This window comes from Vicugna pacos, chromosome 21 (assembly GCF_048564905.1).
Source record: "Vicugna pacos chromosome 21, VicPac4, whole genome shotgun sequence".
NCBI lineage: Eukaryota > Metazoa > Chordata > Mammalia > Artiodactyla > Camelidae > Vicugna > Vicugna pacos.
In genome coordinates this window covers 14,149,190-14,164,926 of record NC_133007.1, presented here as the reverse complement: position 1 = coordinate 14,164,926, position 15,737 = coordinate 14,149,190, and the positions used below count along the sequence as shown (strand labels likewise).

At 40.6% G+C, this 15,737-nt stretch overlaps 1 protein-coding gene across 1 annotated transcript in view; it reads left to right on the top strand.

The window, feature by feature from the left end:
- Nucleotides 1–6,376, top strand: part of MROH9 (maestro heat like repeat family member 9) — a 58,315-nt gene extending 51,939 nt beyond the window's left edge. The window contains exons 19-20 of the mRNA XM_072945882.1: nt 4,253–4,315; nt 5,865–6,376. Coding sequence (XP_072801983.1) covers nt 4,253–4,315; nt 5,865–6,097 — 296 coding nt within the window. The 3' untranslated portion in view covers nt 6,098–6,376. The remainder of the gene's footprint in view (nt 1–4,252; nt 4,316–5,864) is intronic.
- The last annotated feature ends 9,361 nt before the right edge of the window (nt 6,377–15,737 follow it).

The following is a 15,737-nucleotide window of genomic DNA, read 5'->3' as shown; positions in this document are numbered from 1 at the left end:
AGTAATTTAATTTTGGGGTGTTTTTGCCTAATTTTGCCACCTATTTTGTTCCTTTGGTGGTAATATTGTATTTATGAAGTAAGTTCCTATAGTGTAAGGAAGACCCAACTATAACTACAGCTTAAACAAGATAGTAGTCTTTCTCTCTCATGTAACAGTCCAACTTATAAGTTGACTAGGGCCAGCTCTTGTGTTGCTCTAACAGTCTCATCAGTTTTCTACATTAGGTCCACGATGTTTGCTCCATCTAGTTGATTGGAAAGGAAAAAATATCAAGAGCCATCTCTCTAAAGAGCAAATATAACTTCTGCTAAATGATCATTAGACCAGAACAAGAAGTCTTAAAAAGCCTAGTCATCTGCTGGACAACCACACGTCCAACTAAAACCCAGGAGTTTTTTAGTAAGAGAACTAAAGATAAAGGAGTAATTTGACAATAGAGGAAATCAGTACTCTGTAGCATGGGAAATTTTCATTCATTTATTTGGCCCCTCCATCTAATTCTAAAAGGAATTGCATTGAATTACAAAATTAAGCAAAAGTATGCTGATTAAAGATACCCCCCCACAACACAGGTTTTTGTTTCCAAGAATTATTCTTACATTTTAAGCCCATATGCCACCCATCAATAAGAGTATCTTGAGCTTTACTATCTGTAAATTGCGTTATGAAAATAATGAATTGTTGTGATTTTGTGGTCACTATTTTGACTGAAGCAGAGGCAATGTGAAATGCTGGTGAGTGTACATAAGCTTCCATTCAAATTTCAGAATGAACACCCACCCACTGGCCATGTGACCTTCACCTTTGTTGCTTAATCTCTATTAGCTTTTATCATTTGTAGAATGAGGGTAACAGGAATGCCCACAAAAAGATTTTTTAAATCTATCTGAAAACATTTAAGAGCTTTTATAAAGGCAGTGATCTAGAACAAAATAACAGAAAATCCAAAAGAATTAGACCTGATATTTGGGAATTGTTTTCCTTTTTAGCTTTTGCCAATTCTAAATGCAAAAAGGCTAGTTGGGAGGCTGTAAAATGCAGAAATTTTAGCTGTCTCACTGAGCTGGAGGAATAAAACTCAGAACGGACTGCCAATGATGAACCCTAGTAAATACTTCCAGGTTTTCATCTGGGATCTCTAATATCTCTACCCTAGGAGTCACAGTAAACTAAAATTAGATCAGCTCTTATAATTATTGAACCTTTCAATATCGAACTTCCTGGTTGGATTAAGGAGAACTATTTCTAGCCTAACTGCCTGCCAAAAGCAAAAATAAATCCTCTCTGGGAAAAGATAAATTTTCCAGAGACTCAAAATCATATACACAATAGCTGAGATCTAACCAAAAATAATCAGACATATAGAAAGGTTTTTTTAAATTACAAGGGAAAAAAACAATTGAAGCCAGAATCTAGTATATGTAATTACTGAAGTTATCAGATATGAATTTTTAAATAAATATGACTAATATGTTTAAAAGATTAATGAGATGGAATGCAGAACTCAATGGATGAAATTAGCAGCAGATTAGAAAGAACTGAAAAGGGAGAAAGAGAATTAGATATGTCTAAATAAAATATTCAGCCTCAAGATCAAAGCTTGAAGAGATAAAAATGGAAAATACAAAAAAAAGCACAAGTATGTAAGATATGGTTAAAAGGTCTAACATACCCATTCCATAAGTATAGCAGGAAAAGAATGAGACAAAATAAACATTTGAAGAGACAGCAACCAAGAATTTTCCCAAGCTGAAATAAGGTAATAAAAGGAAATAAAATGTGTAAGTTTGGGGAAAAAAAATAAAACTTTTGAAATTTACAGATAAATAATTAAATATTTAGAACAATGGAAAAATCAGAAAAACTATTGGAACTAGTACATTTAGGAAGTTTTCTAAATACAACATCAATATACGAACCAATTGGGTTTCTACAAACAATAGAAAATTAATTTTTTCAATGCCTAATACCTTGAGCCAGAAGCCATCAAATACCTGAAAATAAAACTAAGGAAAGATGGGGGGAGGGTATGGCTCAGTGGTAGAGTGCCTGCTTAGTATGCACAGGGTCCTGGGTTCAATCCCCAGTCCCTCCACTAAAAACTAAATGTAAATAAATACATAAACCTAATTGCCTCACACCCTCCTTCCCACCCCACCTCCCCAAAATAAGGAAAGATGTACAAGACTGATACACAAACTAGAAAACACTGAGAGAATTCTAAGAAAATGGAGTGATATACTGTGTTTACGGATTAAAGGATTAAATATTATAACAATGTCAATTCTCCCCAAATTGATCTGTATATTCAATGCAACCAAAAAAAAAAAATTTCACCAGGGTTTGTGTGTGTGTGTGTGTGTAAAATCTGACAAGTTGATTATAAATTTTACATGAAAATTTAAAGGTTTGCAAATAGCCAAGATAATTTGAAGAAGAACCACGAAGTTGAGGAACTTATACTACTTGCTATCAAGACACGTTAATACATTACGGTAGTATGGAAGCGACACAATGATAGAATGGAATCAAGACACTGCCCACCACACAATTTATGATATAAGTGATATAAGTGACCCTGCAAAGCAATAGGGAAAGGACAGTTTTTTCTCTTAATGGTGCTGGGTTAATTACACATGTAATTAATCTCAACCCCTACTTTATGCCATATAATTCCAGCTGGATTTGTAATCCAAAAGTGTTAAAGGCAAAACAATAAAGCTTCTAGAAGTATACACAGGAGAATATCTTTATGATCTTGAGACAGCAAAGGTTTCCTAGCACAACCCCAAAATTCACTAACCATAAATTGGACTACATTAAAATTAGAGACTTCTGTTCATCTAAAAAAAAAAAGCCAGAGTACATAGTGCTCCAACTGTACCTACGTACAGACTACAACTACTGCTCATTCATCTGCTGTCCAGGAAAGCATTCCTGCTTTTCTACAAGGGAAAAAAAACAGTACAAGTTTTGGAATTTTCTGTGATTAAACAAGGCATATTAATGTATCACACACCAAAAAAAATTAAAAAACCAATATGAATGGAAAAGTTTAGCCCTGGGATAGGAGAAGATGTTTGTAATCAGTGTAATATTAAAAAAGATTAGTATTTAGAATTAAAAATGCCTAAGAATGAATAAGAAAATATAAATATAAAAACAAGCAAGAGACTTACCTGAACAGACATTTCACAAAAGAAATATCCAAGTGGCCAGTAAATATACAAAACTCTTATTAATCATCACAAAAAAGCAAAGTTAAATCACAATGTGATACTACCACCAAACCCATGAGAATGACCGAAAGGAAAAAGACTAACAATATCAAGTGTTAGAGAGGATGTAGAGCAATGGAAATGCTCATTCAGTACTAGTAGGAGTGAAAAGTGGTACCACCACTTCAGACACTATCTTACAGTAATGATTAAAGGTGAACATAAGCATATCCATTAACCAGTAAGTCAGTCCATCCCTAGCTATATACCAAATAGCAATGCATGCAAACGCACACCAAAATTCATGCGTAGGAATGCCCACCATAACATCATTATTCATAATAGCCCCAAACTGGAAACAACACACGGCCCATCACTAGCAGAATGGCTAAAAAGTGCTGCAGTCGTAAGATGGAATATCCCATAAAAACATTCAGCAAACTTTCTGTAACGAACCAAACAGTAAATATTTCAGGCTTTGAGTATCATACGGTCTCTGTCGCAACTATTCAATTCTGCTGTTGTGGGGTGAAAGCAGCCATAGAAAATCCATAAACAAATAAGCCAACAAGCATGGCTGTGTTTCAGGGAAACTTTGCCAACCTCTGTCATGTAGCAATGGAAATGAATGAACTATTGCTATGTTAAAAAAAAATACATAGATGAACTTCACAATGTAATGCTGAGCAGAAGAATATGTTCGGAAGGGTGAAGGAGATTGGGAAGGGCGTGAGGGAAGCTTCTGGGATAACAGTCATATTCTGTTTAATAATCTAGGTGATAGCTAGAAGTATTCACTTTGTAGTCATTCGTTGAACAGTACTATTATGATTTGTGTACATTTATACACATGCATATATCTCAATAAAGAGTTTTATTAAATAATAATTATTTGAAAGCACTAAACGATGATTCAAGAATAATTCAGAGATGCTTTGCTTTGAAGAAAGCAATGAAGGTAGCCAGATAATATCAGAAAATGTATTTTCAAAATGTATTTTGGGGTAACTTTAGTTTTACTTTGCGCATAGGATACTTGGCAAAATTGGGTGGTTATTTACTGCACAGAGATGAACTTGAAGTCATGCTTGAGGGTAAGTGCTGAAGTTTTAATGAAATCTTTATGGATAGGCCTAAATAACCTCACTATTTGTGATTCAATTTATATACGAGTTCCATAGTGGTGCCAGGGATGGGAGGATGGTGGTAATTGTGGGTAGGTGGTTAAGGGGGAATCAATGGAAGGGCTGGTTTAAGGGCATCCTTTTTTCTTTTCTATTCCTTCTCTTTCCCTCTCTCTCTGTTTCAGTCTCTCCATCTATCCCTCTCATTATTTGAGGCCCAACTATCATTTTAGAATCCTTAGGAACTACAGAGAGTTAAGAATTCATTCATTCATCCATCCAAAAAATATTTTTCTAGCATCTACTATGTGACAGCACTACTCTATCTGCAGGGCATCCAACAACAAAGCAAAGTCCCTTCCCTCAGAGAACTTACATTTTGGGTACAGCAATGTATACTTGCACCAGAGAAAATTAAAGTGAAACGTTTATTGTATCAAAATGTTTGGATCTTCAGCATCTCTCTCAGCCTCTGTCCATTTCCCCAACAGGATCAGAATTACAAACAGGTAAGGCAGAAAATAAGGTGGCTGCCTTCCTTCTTTTTTTGGTAATAGACTATAATTTAAAGCAGTCTTAGATTAATAGTAAAATTGCCTGGGAGATACAAAGACTTCCTGTGTATCTCCTGTATACTCCTACACATGCATAGCCTCCCCTGTTACCAACATCCCCCAGCAGAGTGGTACATTTGTTACAACTGACGAACCTACATTGACACATCACCATCTTCCTTCCTATTCCATTTTCTCATTCATTCACTTGTTTGCTCAGCACATATTTATTGACTGTCTGCTAAATGCTAAGCATGATCCTTCTCCCGCCACGTCTCTCAGAATACTTTTCTCCTTTCTCTCTTCCTCCGCCTTCTGCTCCTTCTCCCCTTTCTCTCTTCTAAATCTGTCCTTTTTTTCCCCCTATTTCTTTTTATTAAGAAAGAATATTAAATCCCCACAAGATAAGCATCTGGATATAATGATATTAGCATTTTGGTTTATATATTATCCCAGATATTTTTAGAGAATATAAGCTGTTATTTATTTTTAAAACTATCAACTGTTTTATAACTTCTTCACTTACTCATGTGTCATAAACATCTTTTCATGCCAAGAAATATGAGTCTACATCACCATGTTAATACGTATGTGCTATTTCATTTTATGACATTTATGATTTTTAAGCACTTCTCTATTAATGAACATTAAGACTGATTCCAATTTTTTCACTTTTATGAGCAATATTGAACCTCTTCATGAATATATGTTTATACTATCTAGCAGTGTGCTTAGCACATAGTAGGCACTCAGTAAATGCTTAGTGAATATTTCCATTTTTCTTTTAATGGGGTCTGATGAGGATAGATGATAAAAACTTCCTGAATGCTATTTGTGAAAGTAACACAAATTGGTGTTGGGGAGTGAAGGACAGGAGCTCTGTGAAAGGTGATGAGGCTGTTTAGGGTTAGTTTCTCAGATTATAAGAGAGATGCCTTGAATTAATGGCCTTTCTGCTGTTACAGCTGTTGACCGAGTGCTTCGGGATAACGATCCTACTATCAGGGAACTGGCAGGAATAACACACAAACTTTTTAAGGAAATAGCCCATACGCTGACCTCCTCAAATATTAAACAAAGCTTCCGAAGATTCTTTAACTTCATCTACATCAAAAAATTAAAGCCTCTTTATAATTATAATCTGCCCAAGCACCTGACAGGCAGTCCTATGGGGATTAAAGAAACCAAGAATGATTAGGAAGCCAATGTAGAGGATAATTATGAAGACGAACTGGTAAAGAATGAGAGGTTCGCCAGTGCTATGGAGCACACCTCAGAAAAGGAATGATTTTCCTTTCCCTCTTAGTAACTTGAGACTATTTGTAGCTTTTCTGAAGGACGCTAGAAGACTTTACTGTCTCTTTGATTCTCTACTCAAATACAGAAATTTGTTGCCTCTTTGTCTGACAGTGATCAGAAGCCTTACTTCATCAAAGCCACTAATAAAATTGAACAATAATATAAGCAAAGAGTTTGATGAGAGGCTCTTGGAGCTTGATATAACAACTAAGCATCTATCAAACATCTTCTAAGCACCAGACTCCTCTGTGCTAGACATGGGAATATTTGGATGATGTAAGCAAGGTTCCCGTCCTCAGGAAGGTCACAGTCTAGTGACACACAGTGTGGCTATTTCCATCCTGCTCAGACTAATGCTGCCTATGGCAGCATTTGCAAAGGAAGAAATGGAACTTGCAGGGGAAGAAGAAGGAGAGCAGGCAAATTATTTCAGGTAGAGATACTGAGACAGTCAAAGAGTGTAGGGGGAAGCTGGGGAGCTTTTGTGGATACAGGCAGTTAAGGAAAGAAGAATGGAGAGAGCTGAGACTCAAGCGAAAGACTGTGTTGTGCTAATTAATGGCTTTAAACTTTTTGAAATGAAAATTGAATAGTCAACATAGTTAGTGGTTCCCATGGCCATCAGGATCCAGTTTAACACTTTCCGGTTTGTAAGAAAGTTGATATATAACTGTTGATCTGTAGTGATCTTACTTGACTCCAGGCTCCAGGCTCACCTCTCACTCCTCTCACCTTATCTTCCTTCCACCCCTGTATCCCACCCTAGTATAAACCACCCAGGCAAGTACTTGTAGTTAGATGCAAGCCCCTTTTCCTCTGTCAGCTCGGGTGTTGTGGCTTTGGACTGTGTCAACTTGCAGTTCATGCACGTTTTCATTTCTCTGCTGGCTTCCCCTGCTGCCATGGGGCAGTAGCTGCTCCACCTTCTAGTGGGTCCTCCTTCAGATTCTCTGACTTCTGGGCCAGGTGGGTTTGATTCTATTGACAAAGGACACCAGCTTCTCCTGCAGGACGCCCACATCATCATCATCAGTGTTAGAGGCAATGAGAGACTGACACAGTCTCGAGTTTGTGGGTTCCTGTTATTGTCCCTCTTCTCCACTGTACACCCACCCTCCCTTCCCAACCACCTGCCCTTCAGACTTCAAACTCCAGCATCAGATGTGAAGATGACAACTTTGCAGAAACTCCTTAATCTGCTCCCACAACTGCTTATGGTCAAACCTCTCTTTCTGCTTCTCTAATTGAACCCTCACTGATATATCTGAGAGGCATTTCCAGTCCCCTTTGATCAAGTGGCTGGGTGTTGCTACCATGTTTTGCCCTAATGCTGTTTGTATCTGTCATTACGTTTATCAGACTGTAGTGAAATCATACTAGGGTCCTTCTCTTTCTGCCCCACAAAATTGAAGTTTCCTGAAAGCAAATGTATCTTACACTTGGTTAAGTACTCTGGAATTCATAGTGCCTGGCACCTAATATATGCTCAATGAATACTTGCCAAATGAGCAAAATGCTAACAGGACATGTTGCTCTCATGCTTCAATAAAAATTTTCAGGTATTTATGACTACTACTTAATATTAGAAATAATGAAAGAACAGATGACTTTAATTTACCCCTAAACCCATATTATTCCATATTACCCAGATGTCCCAGATCTAACTTTTCAAAATCAGGGCAAATTTTCTTTCCCACTCTCTAAACTAGCAGGATGCCAAGTATGGTAGGCTGAATAATAACCTCTCCAAAGATATCCAGTTTCTCCTAAGTCCAGAATTTGCAAGTCTGTTACCTTACACGGCAAAAGGAACTTTACGGATACGATTAAATAAAGAATCTTGAGATGGGGAGATGATCCCAGATTATCTGGGCTGGCCCCATGTAATCAGAAGGGTCTTTATAAGAGGCAAGTGGGAAGTTAGAGAGGAAATATTTTTAAAGGTTCAATGATGCTAGCTTTGAAGATGGAGATGGGAAACTTGAGCCAAGGAATGCATGGAATACAACTCTAGATGCCTGAAAAGGCAAGGAAATGGGTTTTCCCCTAGTGGCTGCAGAGTGAGCACAGTCCTGCCAGCACCTTGGTTTCAGCCCAGTGAAACCCATCTTGGACACCTAAACTCCAAAACTATCAGATGATAAATTGGTACTGTTTTAAGCCACTAATTTGTGGTAATTTGTTAAAGCAGCAATAAGAAACTTATATACCTACCTAGATTTCCACAAAACAAAGAAACCCAACAAAATCATAACCCCTCTTCCTTTCCATCCTTAAAGGACAGATATATCAACAAGTATAGTGGACCTTACACAAATGTTGAGGGTTTTGTAAAAGATCTGATATTCTGTGATATTTACATGTTCTTCAAAGTCTTTCAACCTACAACAGTAACCTCCTCCATGATCTCTGGCTCTCTCTGCTCCTTTCTCCTTCTCTAAGTTTTGTCATTTTAATTATAGAATGTGTCTTGATGTGTTCTTTTGGGGTTCATCCTCTGTGGGACTCTCTGTACCTCCTGGACTTGGATGCCTGTTTCTTTTCCCAAGTTTTCAGTTAGTATGTCTTCAAATATGTTCCAACTTCAGCTTAATTCCAGCTGAGACTCTGGGAAATGGAACAGCACCAAAAGACTGTCTTAGCACCACAACCCCACAAAATCTATCAAAGCCACCAAGATAAGGATCTCCCTCTAATGAGCCGTAAAACTGATCATCCTTTTTCCTTAAGCCTCCTGTTCTAGATGGAAGGCTGTTGGCAATTGCTGCCATTTTCCTGGTGACTTACAGTTATTTGTAACTTGTGCAATAGATGGGAACTCAGAGATGCAAGATAAATTCTTTTTTATTTAGTTCCTTTAGTCACCTTTTGATTTTCCTGCTCCTGGGGTAATACTAACAGTGTAAAAGCAACCTTGTCATTTTGTAAAAGAACACCAGGTGGAGGAACCACTCTGCTTATGGTTAGACCCAGCTTTCAAGTCTGTGTTTCTCAACAGTGCATCCAAGGGCCAAAATTCGTAGTGAATAACAGCCAAACTCTGTCATAGACTTCTGTTGCAATTTTCACCTCCTTGTTAGCTCCTGGATGAAATGTAATCTTTTATTACCTAAGTTCTAGAATATGTTGGTTTTATTATTTTCCTGATCAGAATTTTCTAGTTCAGTTTTCTTTTTTTTTTAATTTTATTCATTCATTCATTCATTCATTCTAGTCTTAGCTCTTTCATCCATTCACGTATAATTACCTCCTATGGTAAAACATATTAACAATTTGGTATATATTCATTCATATTTCCCTCACTAATCAAAATCTATTACAGATTAAATGAGTGATTGTGTGCATGTGTGTCCATACATATACAGAATTCTTTTAATTATTGCTTATTTTTGAAATTAGGATTATATTATAAGCACTTTTCTATTCCTTGCTTTTATTTCTAATACTTTTTGGGGTATTTCTCCAAGCTATATGTAATAGCTCTAATTCATTCTTTTGGGTCCCTGCAAAATATTCCATGGAGGGGATGGAATAATTTATCTATTTCTCTAACAATGAGCATTCATTTTATCCTCAGGTTTTTGGCACTTTGAACAACATGGAAATAAACTTCTTTATTCAGTATTTTGAAATACACTTGTATTTGCATTTCTGTAGGATGGATTCCCAAGAGTGAAACTGCCAGATCAAATAGTAAGAAAAACTTTTTAAGAAAAAACTTTTTTTAAAGAAAAACAGTGAGCATGTTAGTTTTATCATCTTCATCATCATCATCATAATGACAAACCTCATTAAAGGAAAGGTTTTACATAACTTTACATCTGTGATCTAGGACTCACAGATACATGACATAGACAGATAAAATACATGAAAAATATATCTTTGTAAATAAACACAGCATTCCTATGAATGTGAAACTTAAAATATGGAAAGTTCTTAAATTTTCAGCAGAAAGTGCAATGGACTCTAAACCTAATTCAGCACTGCCTGCACAAAGTGTTGTGCAGTTGTCCCTTCCTAAGAGGCTGAATCTTTGGAATGTTCCACAGAAGCACTAGGAATCCAGTCTGAATCTCCAAAGGCTATCATCATTTTGTATGAACTTTTCAGCCATTAAGCATTACCAGACATGACAACATAGTGTCACAAGAATTATCTGCCGCACTAGATAAGTCAACTAGAAGATAAGAAAACAAAAGTTTTCTTTGAAATACAGAGCAAATCATGCTCCTCTCTCAGGAAGCATTAGAGAGATTGATAGGACCAGACATGTCTCTATTTTTACCAACTGGCAGATACAGATTTGATAATGGCACCAGCAAGTGTAGCAGTGTAGACACTGCCAATCTGCAGCAAGTTGTAACTATGGGCAAGGCAGCCAATCCAGCCTGCACTCTCCACAGCACTGTTTCAGAAGACTTTAACACATAAATACATAAACCAGTTTCTCCGCAGAGCACTCTAGACTTGTCCCCCAAATAGCAGTGTGCAGTATCACTCTACAGGAAAAATGTGTGAAATAATTTAACACAATCTGACAGGCTTACACGATCCTACTATCTATTTTCAACAACTTAGGAGATGTTTTGGCTCTAAACTTTTCCATCCTAATCTTAGCTACCACCTCAGTACTTTATTCATCAAAACAACGAAGCATAATATTCTGACCTCTAAGCCAAGGCTGATTCTGAATTCCTGTAGCAGATCTTTTGAAACTAACATGAATTGGAGGTCATCCAGTTGAGTAGCCCTTTATTCATACTGCCCAAATAGCATCAGTCTACATTTTCTTCTTATCCTTCTGATTAAACAACTTTCAAGTTTAACTGAAACTAATCCCAAATTAAGAGTCCCTGTAGTATATTTATTACTCTGGATTTTTAAACCAGACATGGAGAGAAGCTTCTTCCTAGGACAGCCAAGAAAGCCCTCAGCTCCACCCTCAGCACCCTAAGCTAAAACTCTACTTTAACTATTCCTTATATGCTCACATGAAAACAAGAATCATTATTGTCAGTGCTATGTCAGTATTGAGGGAAAGAATTTAAAATCAACCCACCATGAACATTGTGCATTATGTGATCCACCACATACAAATACATCAGTACACATGTTTAATTATATATAATACATACCATATGTAATTGTATATTACACTATCTGCCCCATTCACATAAGCATGTACATTAAACTACTAACCTTATATATTATGTATGATGGTTTATCACACATAAAACCCCAGACCATATGAATAGTCTATTCTACATAGCACCATTACTGTTACAAAGGACATCATTACTCCTCTCTCTCAGTGCAGGAAGGAACCTCTCTCTCTCTCTCTCCCCACTCAGGGCAGGGAGGAATCTCTGTTTCTCGACCCAGGGATGAGAGGAAACTCTTTTCCTCTCCTTTTCCCCACAAACATACACATACACACACACACACACACACACACACACACACACACAGCAATAAGTTTATTAATTTATCATGATGATTACTTACGATTCATTAAGTGTAAGTGGGTCATCATAAAGATCTCATCCGCACGTCGCCACACTGAGTAAGCCGAGGAGGAAGAGGAGGCACTGGTCTTGCTGTCCTGGGTGGCAGAGGTGGAGGAGGTGAAAGGGGAGGCAGGAGAGGCAGGGACACTCAGCGTAACTTTATGGAAATACATCATAGTTTCTGTATGACTTTTTTGCTTTTTCATTTCTCTAAAAATATTTGTATATGGTAGTCCTTCCACCATTTGCTTTAGTTCCGGTGCCTGTATCATAGAAGGATCCATGCTGTAAAAGCAGTCAGAAGCAGCCTTGAATAGTCAAAATCCTTGGGGGTTGTCTGATGTCAATTTGCTTCCTAGGACTGCTGCTTCTCCGTCCTTCTCATCTTGTTCACTGGACTGGTTCAAAAGCACTCATCTCCACCAAGTTGTCCTCTGTTAATGCAGTGTCTACTAGCCCTGAATTTACCGTCGTAAATGATAAAATAGGCAAATATCCACATATTTATGCATTCCTGGCATACACAGTTTTTCCTGAAGTTTTCTGGATATTTTTAGGCTGCTAGGTTTGTCTGTGTTTTTTTCAAATTACCGAAAATCTCCAAAATTTTCCAATATATGTATTTTAAAAATCCATTTATAAGTGGCCCCATGCAGCTCAAACTCTGCTTTTCAAGGGTCAACTGTACTCTCTTTTGGTCACATGTCTTGAGACCTCATGAAACATCTAAGAAATGCACAGATGTTACCCAGCGCCAAACATCAGTCACCTCGTCCACAGAGGAAAGGCACACACATCCTTTTTCCAAGGCCTGCTCAGAACCATTTGGTGGGAAAGCGCTTTGCAGAAGCAAAGGACCGCAGGAAACTGAGGGACAGAATAAATGAGTCGCCAAACAACACATTCCTGGATGACTCCTACAGCTGCACAAGAAAAAAAGGGAGGAGAGCACAAGTCACATCTCCGTCCCTCGCTGGACTCGGGCAGTGGGCGCTGTGGTCCACCAGCCTGCCGCGGCGAGGACGTGGGTGCGGCTGCGGGGAGGGTCCCTCCTGGCCGCGGCATCTGCCCACGGCCGGGCCTGGGTGCTCGCCGCCACAGGCCCTCTGCGGGCCCTGGGTCGCCCTCCCTCCCAGGGCCTCAGAACCTACTTGGGTCCTGGGTATTCGGACCTGCAAAGACCCCGCATAACGTGCCCAGGGGGCGGCAGCTCCAGGACCCAGCCCCCTCCCCTGGTGGTCAGCGCTTCCAGGGCCCACGGGCCCCGGGGAGGGAACTCCCGGGCGGGTGCCCCTACTTCACGCCCCTCCTTACCAGCTACCCACCCTCCGCCTTCACCCCGTAACTGCACTTCACCCTCAGGCTCTTCCTGCCTCAGTCCTCTGCTCAGCGCGGCCCTTCAGCCGTCCACTTACGCCCGCCATTCGTTGCCTCACTCCCCGCGGCCCTCCCGGCGCTCTTTCCGTTGATCCTCGGTCCTACCGTGGGCCTCGGCCTTTTCCTTTGACCCTGGGCCCTTTCAGTCATAATTCGGCTGCCTTGGTCAACGCAGTGCCCTTCAGCCAGCCTCGGGCCGTTCCGTCGCCCCTCGGCTCTCCCCGCCAACTCTCGGTTCTTTCCGTCACACCTCGTCTCTTGGCCTGGATCCACGAGTTATCCCTTGCACAGTCAGACCGTGGGATCCACTCATACTTAATCTGAGATTGTTTCCTTGTCTTTACTGAAATCACACCTTCTCAAAGAGGTGTTTTCTTCTGGAAGCCCCAGCATCGTCTCGGGGTTAGAGGTCAGCGGTCAAGGGTAATGGCCAATATCCAGGTCAGGGTCAGGGATCACAGTCAGAATCATGGTTAGAGAATTAGGGTTAGGGGTAAGAATTGGAGGTCAGGACTGGATCAAGATTAAAGGTCATGGTCAAAGGTTGGGGTCAGGTGTTAGGGATCAGAATCACATCAGGGTTAGAGGATTCGGGTTAAAGGGTCAGGTTCAGGGTCACAGTCAGTGTAATGGGTCAGGATTGATGTTGTGGTCAGGAGTCAGGGTGAGGACAAGGTCAAGGATGAAGGCAAGACCTGGCTTAGGGCTTCAGGGTTAATTATTAGGGGTTAGGTTCAGGGTAGGTTTAAGCATAACTGGCCTTCTTCGCCTTCCTCCCTTCTCATCTCTCTAAGGCCTCCAGGATGGAAAGGAGCCTCACTGGTCACACATGAGTGTGGGGTTGAGCTGGACTTTTGGTTTTCTGCCCCCTAATCCTGGGGTCTGGTAGAAGATGAGTGTGAATCTGACCTTTTGACCTGATGGAGTCATCCAAAACATCTACCACACAGAGGTTATGTAGAGTTTCCCTCCACCCTCCTATGTAGAAAAGGTGGTGCTGGCCCCACTCCGCCTGGGCAGCCCCAGGTCCAGCTCAGCCCTGACATACGAGGGCACTCAGTAGGCACTGTGGATTTATACAGGACTGGGTGCAGCAACCTGTCAGCCCCCAGGTGTTGCCTTCTTGAGGGCTTCTTGAAGATACTTCCTAGGACTGACTGCATCCTATGTCCCGTCCAAGTGGGCAACAGTAGACAAGCAGGTCTTTGACACAATATCCCTTGACCTCTGACCATCCAGGCAGGCAACTGCAGTCCTCCAGCTCAAGTCAGCCTGGGCCCTATTAAACCTGCATGACCAATTCCTCAGCTGATCATCTCTGTGGGTCTCAGGACTGCCCTCCTCCAGGAAGGCATCCTCAGTCAGGATTGAAGCCCTTTGTGTTCCAAAATGGCCCATGTGTGAGTAGGGTGCTTGGCAGGGGCTGCTGTCCATTGGTTCCCGGCTCTTCCATCCCTGCTTCTCCCAAGAGGGGCCCTTGTAGGAAAAGCTCCTCAGATTCTCCTCTTTCAGTTTCATCTTCTCTCCCCATTTTGGAAGGCTCTGAAGCACATTCTCTGGTTCCTCTGTAAAGCCAGCGTCAGATTTTGAAACACCACCAAGAGATCCCTGAGCCCAGCATTGCCATGGCTTAATCAAAGGGGCTCAGGTGGAAAACAGAACCACACCAGGCCCTGCCGATGTCCCTACTGGGAATGAATCACGTCAGAGCACTGGGGCTCATAGACTTCAGAGGAACCCTACCCTTGGACTGGTCCTCCTCCTTCCTCTCACCTGCTGGTTAGAAACCCAGGCACCCCCCATCCTGGATCCACCCCCTAGGGCCTGGATTCTGGGACAGCTTAGGGGCAATGCAAGACCCTCACACTCCTTTATCTGCCTGAAGGTGAGAATGTCTTTAAAGCTGCAACTGGCTGATTTTGGAGGGCTGAGTGTTTCCAGCAGGTATAGGCAGAAAGTTGGAGTGTGAGGTTCCCGTATCTACAGGGCCTCCCCCGTGGAAAAAGCTGCTTATTCCCTCTGTCAGTCAGCTCCCCACACCACCCTCCCAGGAAGCTCAGATCTGGGATTAAGAGGGCAGACGTTCTCCCGCTGCTTGTCTGTAAATTCCCACTTCCACAGGGAGGAGGCTGGCTCCCATCATCTGACTTTAATTCATTGCTCACTCTGTTCCAGATCACAGTTAGAGTACTTTCAGCATTCTTCTTCCCCATGGAAAAAAAGCTTTATAAATTAGGGTCCACTGTTTATGTACAGTACACTTTGCCTTTATTCTACAGTTTCTATTTCCAAGTTACTGAGGTCAGCACCACAACAGTCAGATTTTTCCATTCATTTTTAATACAGTTAGATTCTTTGTCACATTCTGTATTCCATCCTGTGACACTCCGCTTCCAAAATAACTAGATTTGAATCGGCTACACTTTACTCCTTGGGCTGTAAAAATCCATGAGTTTAGACAAATGCATAGTGGCAGGTGTTCATCCTAAATGAACATGGTGTACTTCAAAAACCCCGCCCCGTGATCTGTTTACCATCTCTGTCGTTTTGCCTTGTCCAGAATGTCAAATAAATGGGGTCATATAGCCTCTTCCAACTGGATTCTTTCAGCTGTGAAGGGAAAATCAAAATGGAGTTGGTATTGCTAAGAGAGTT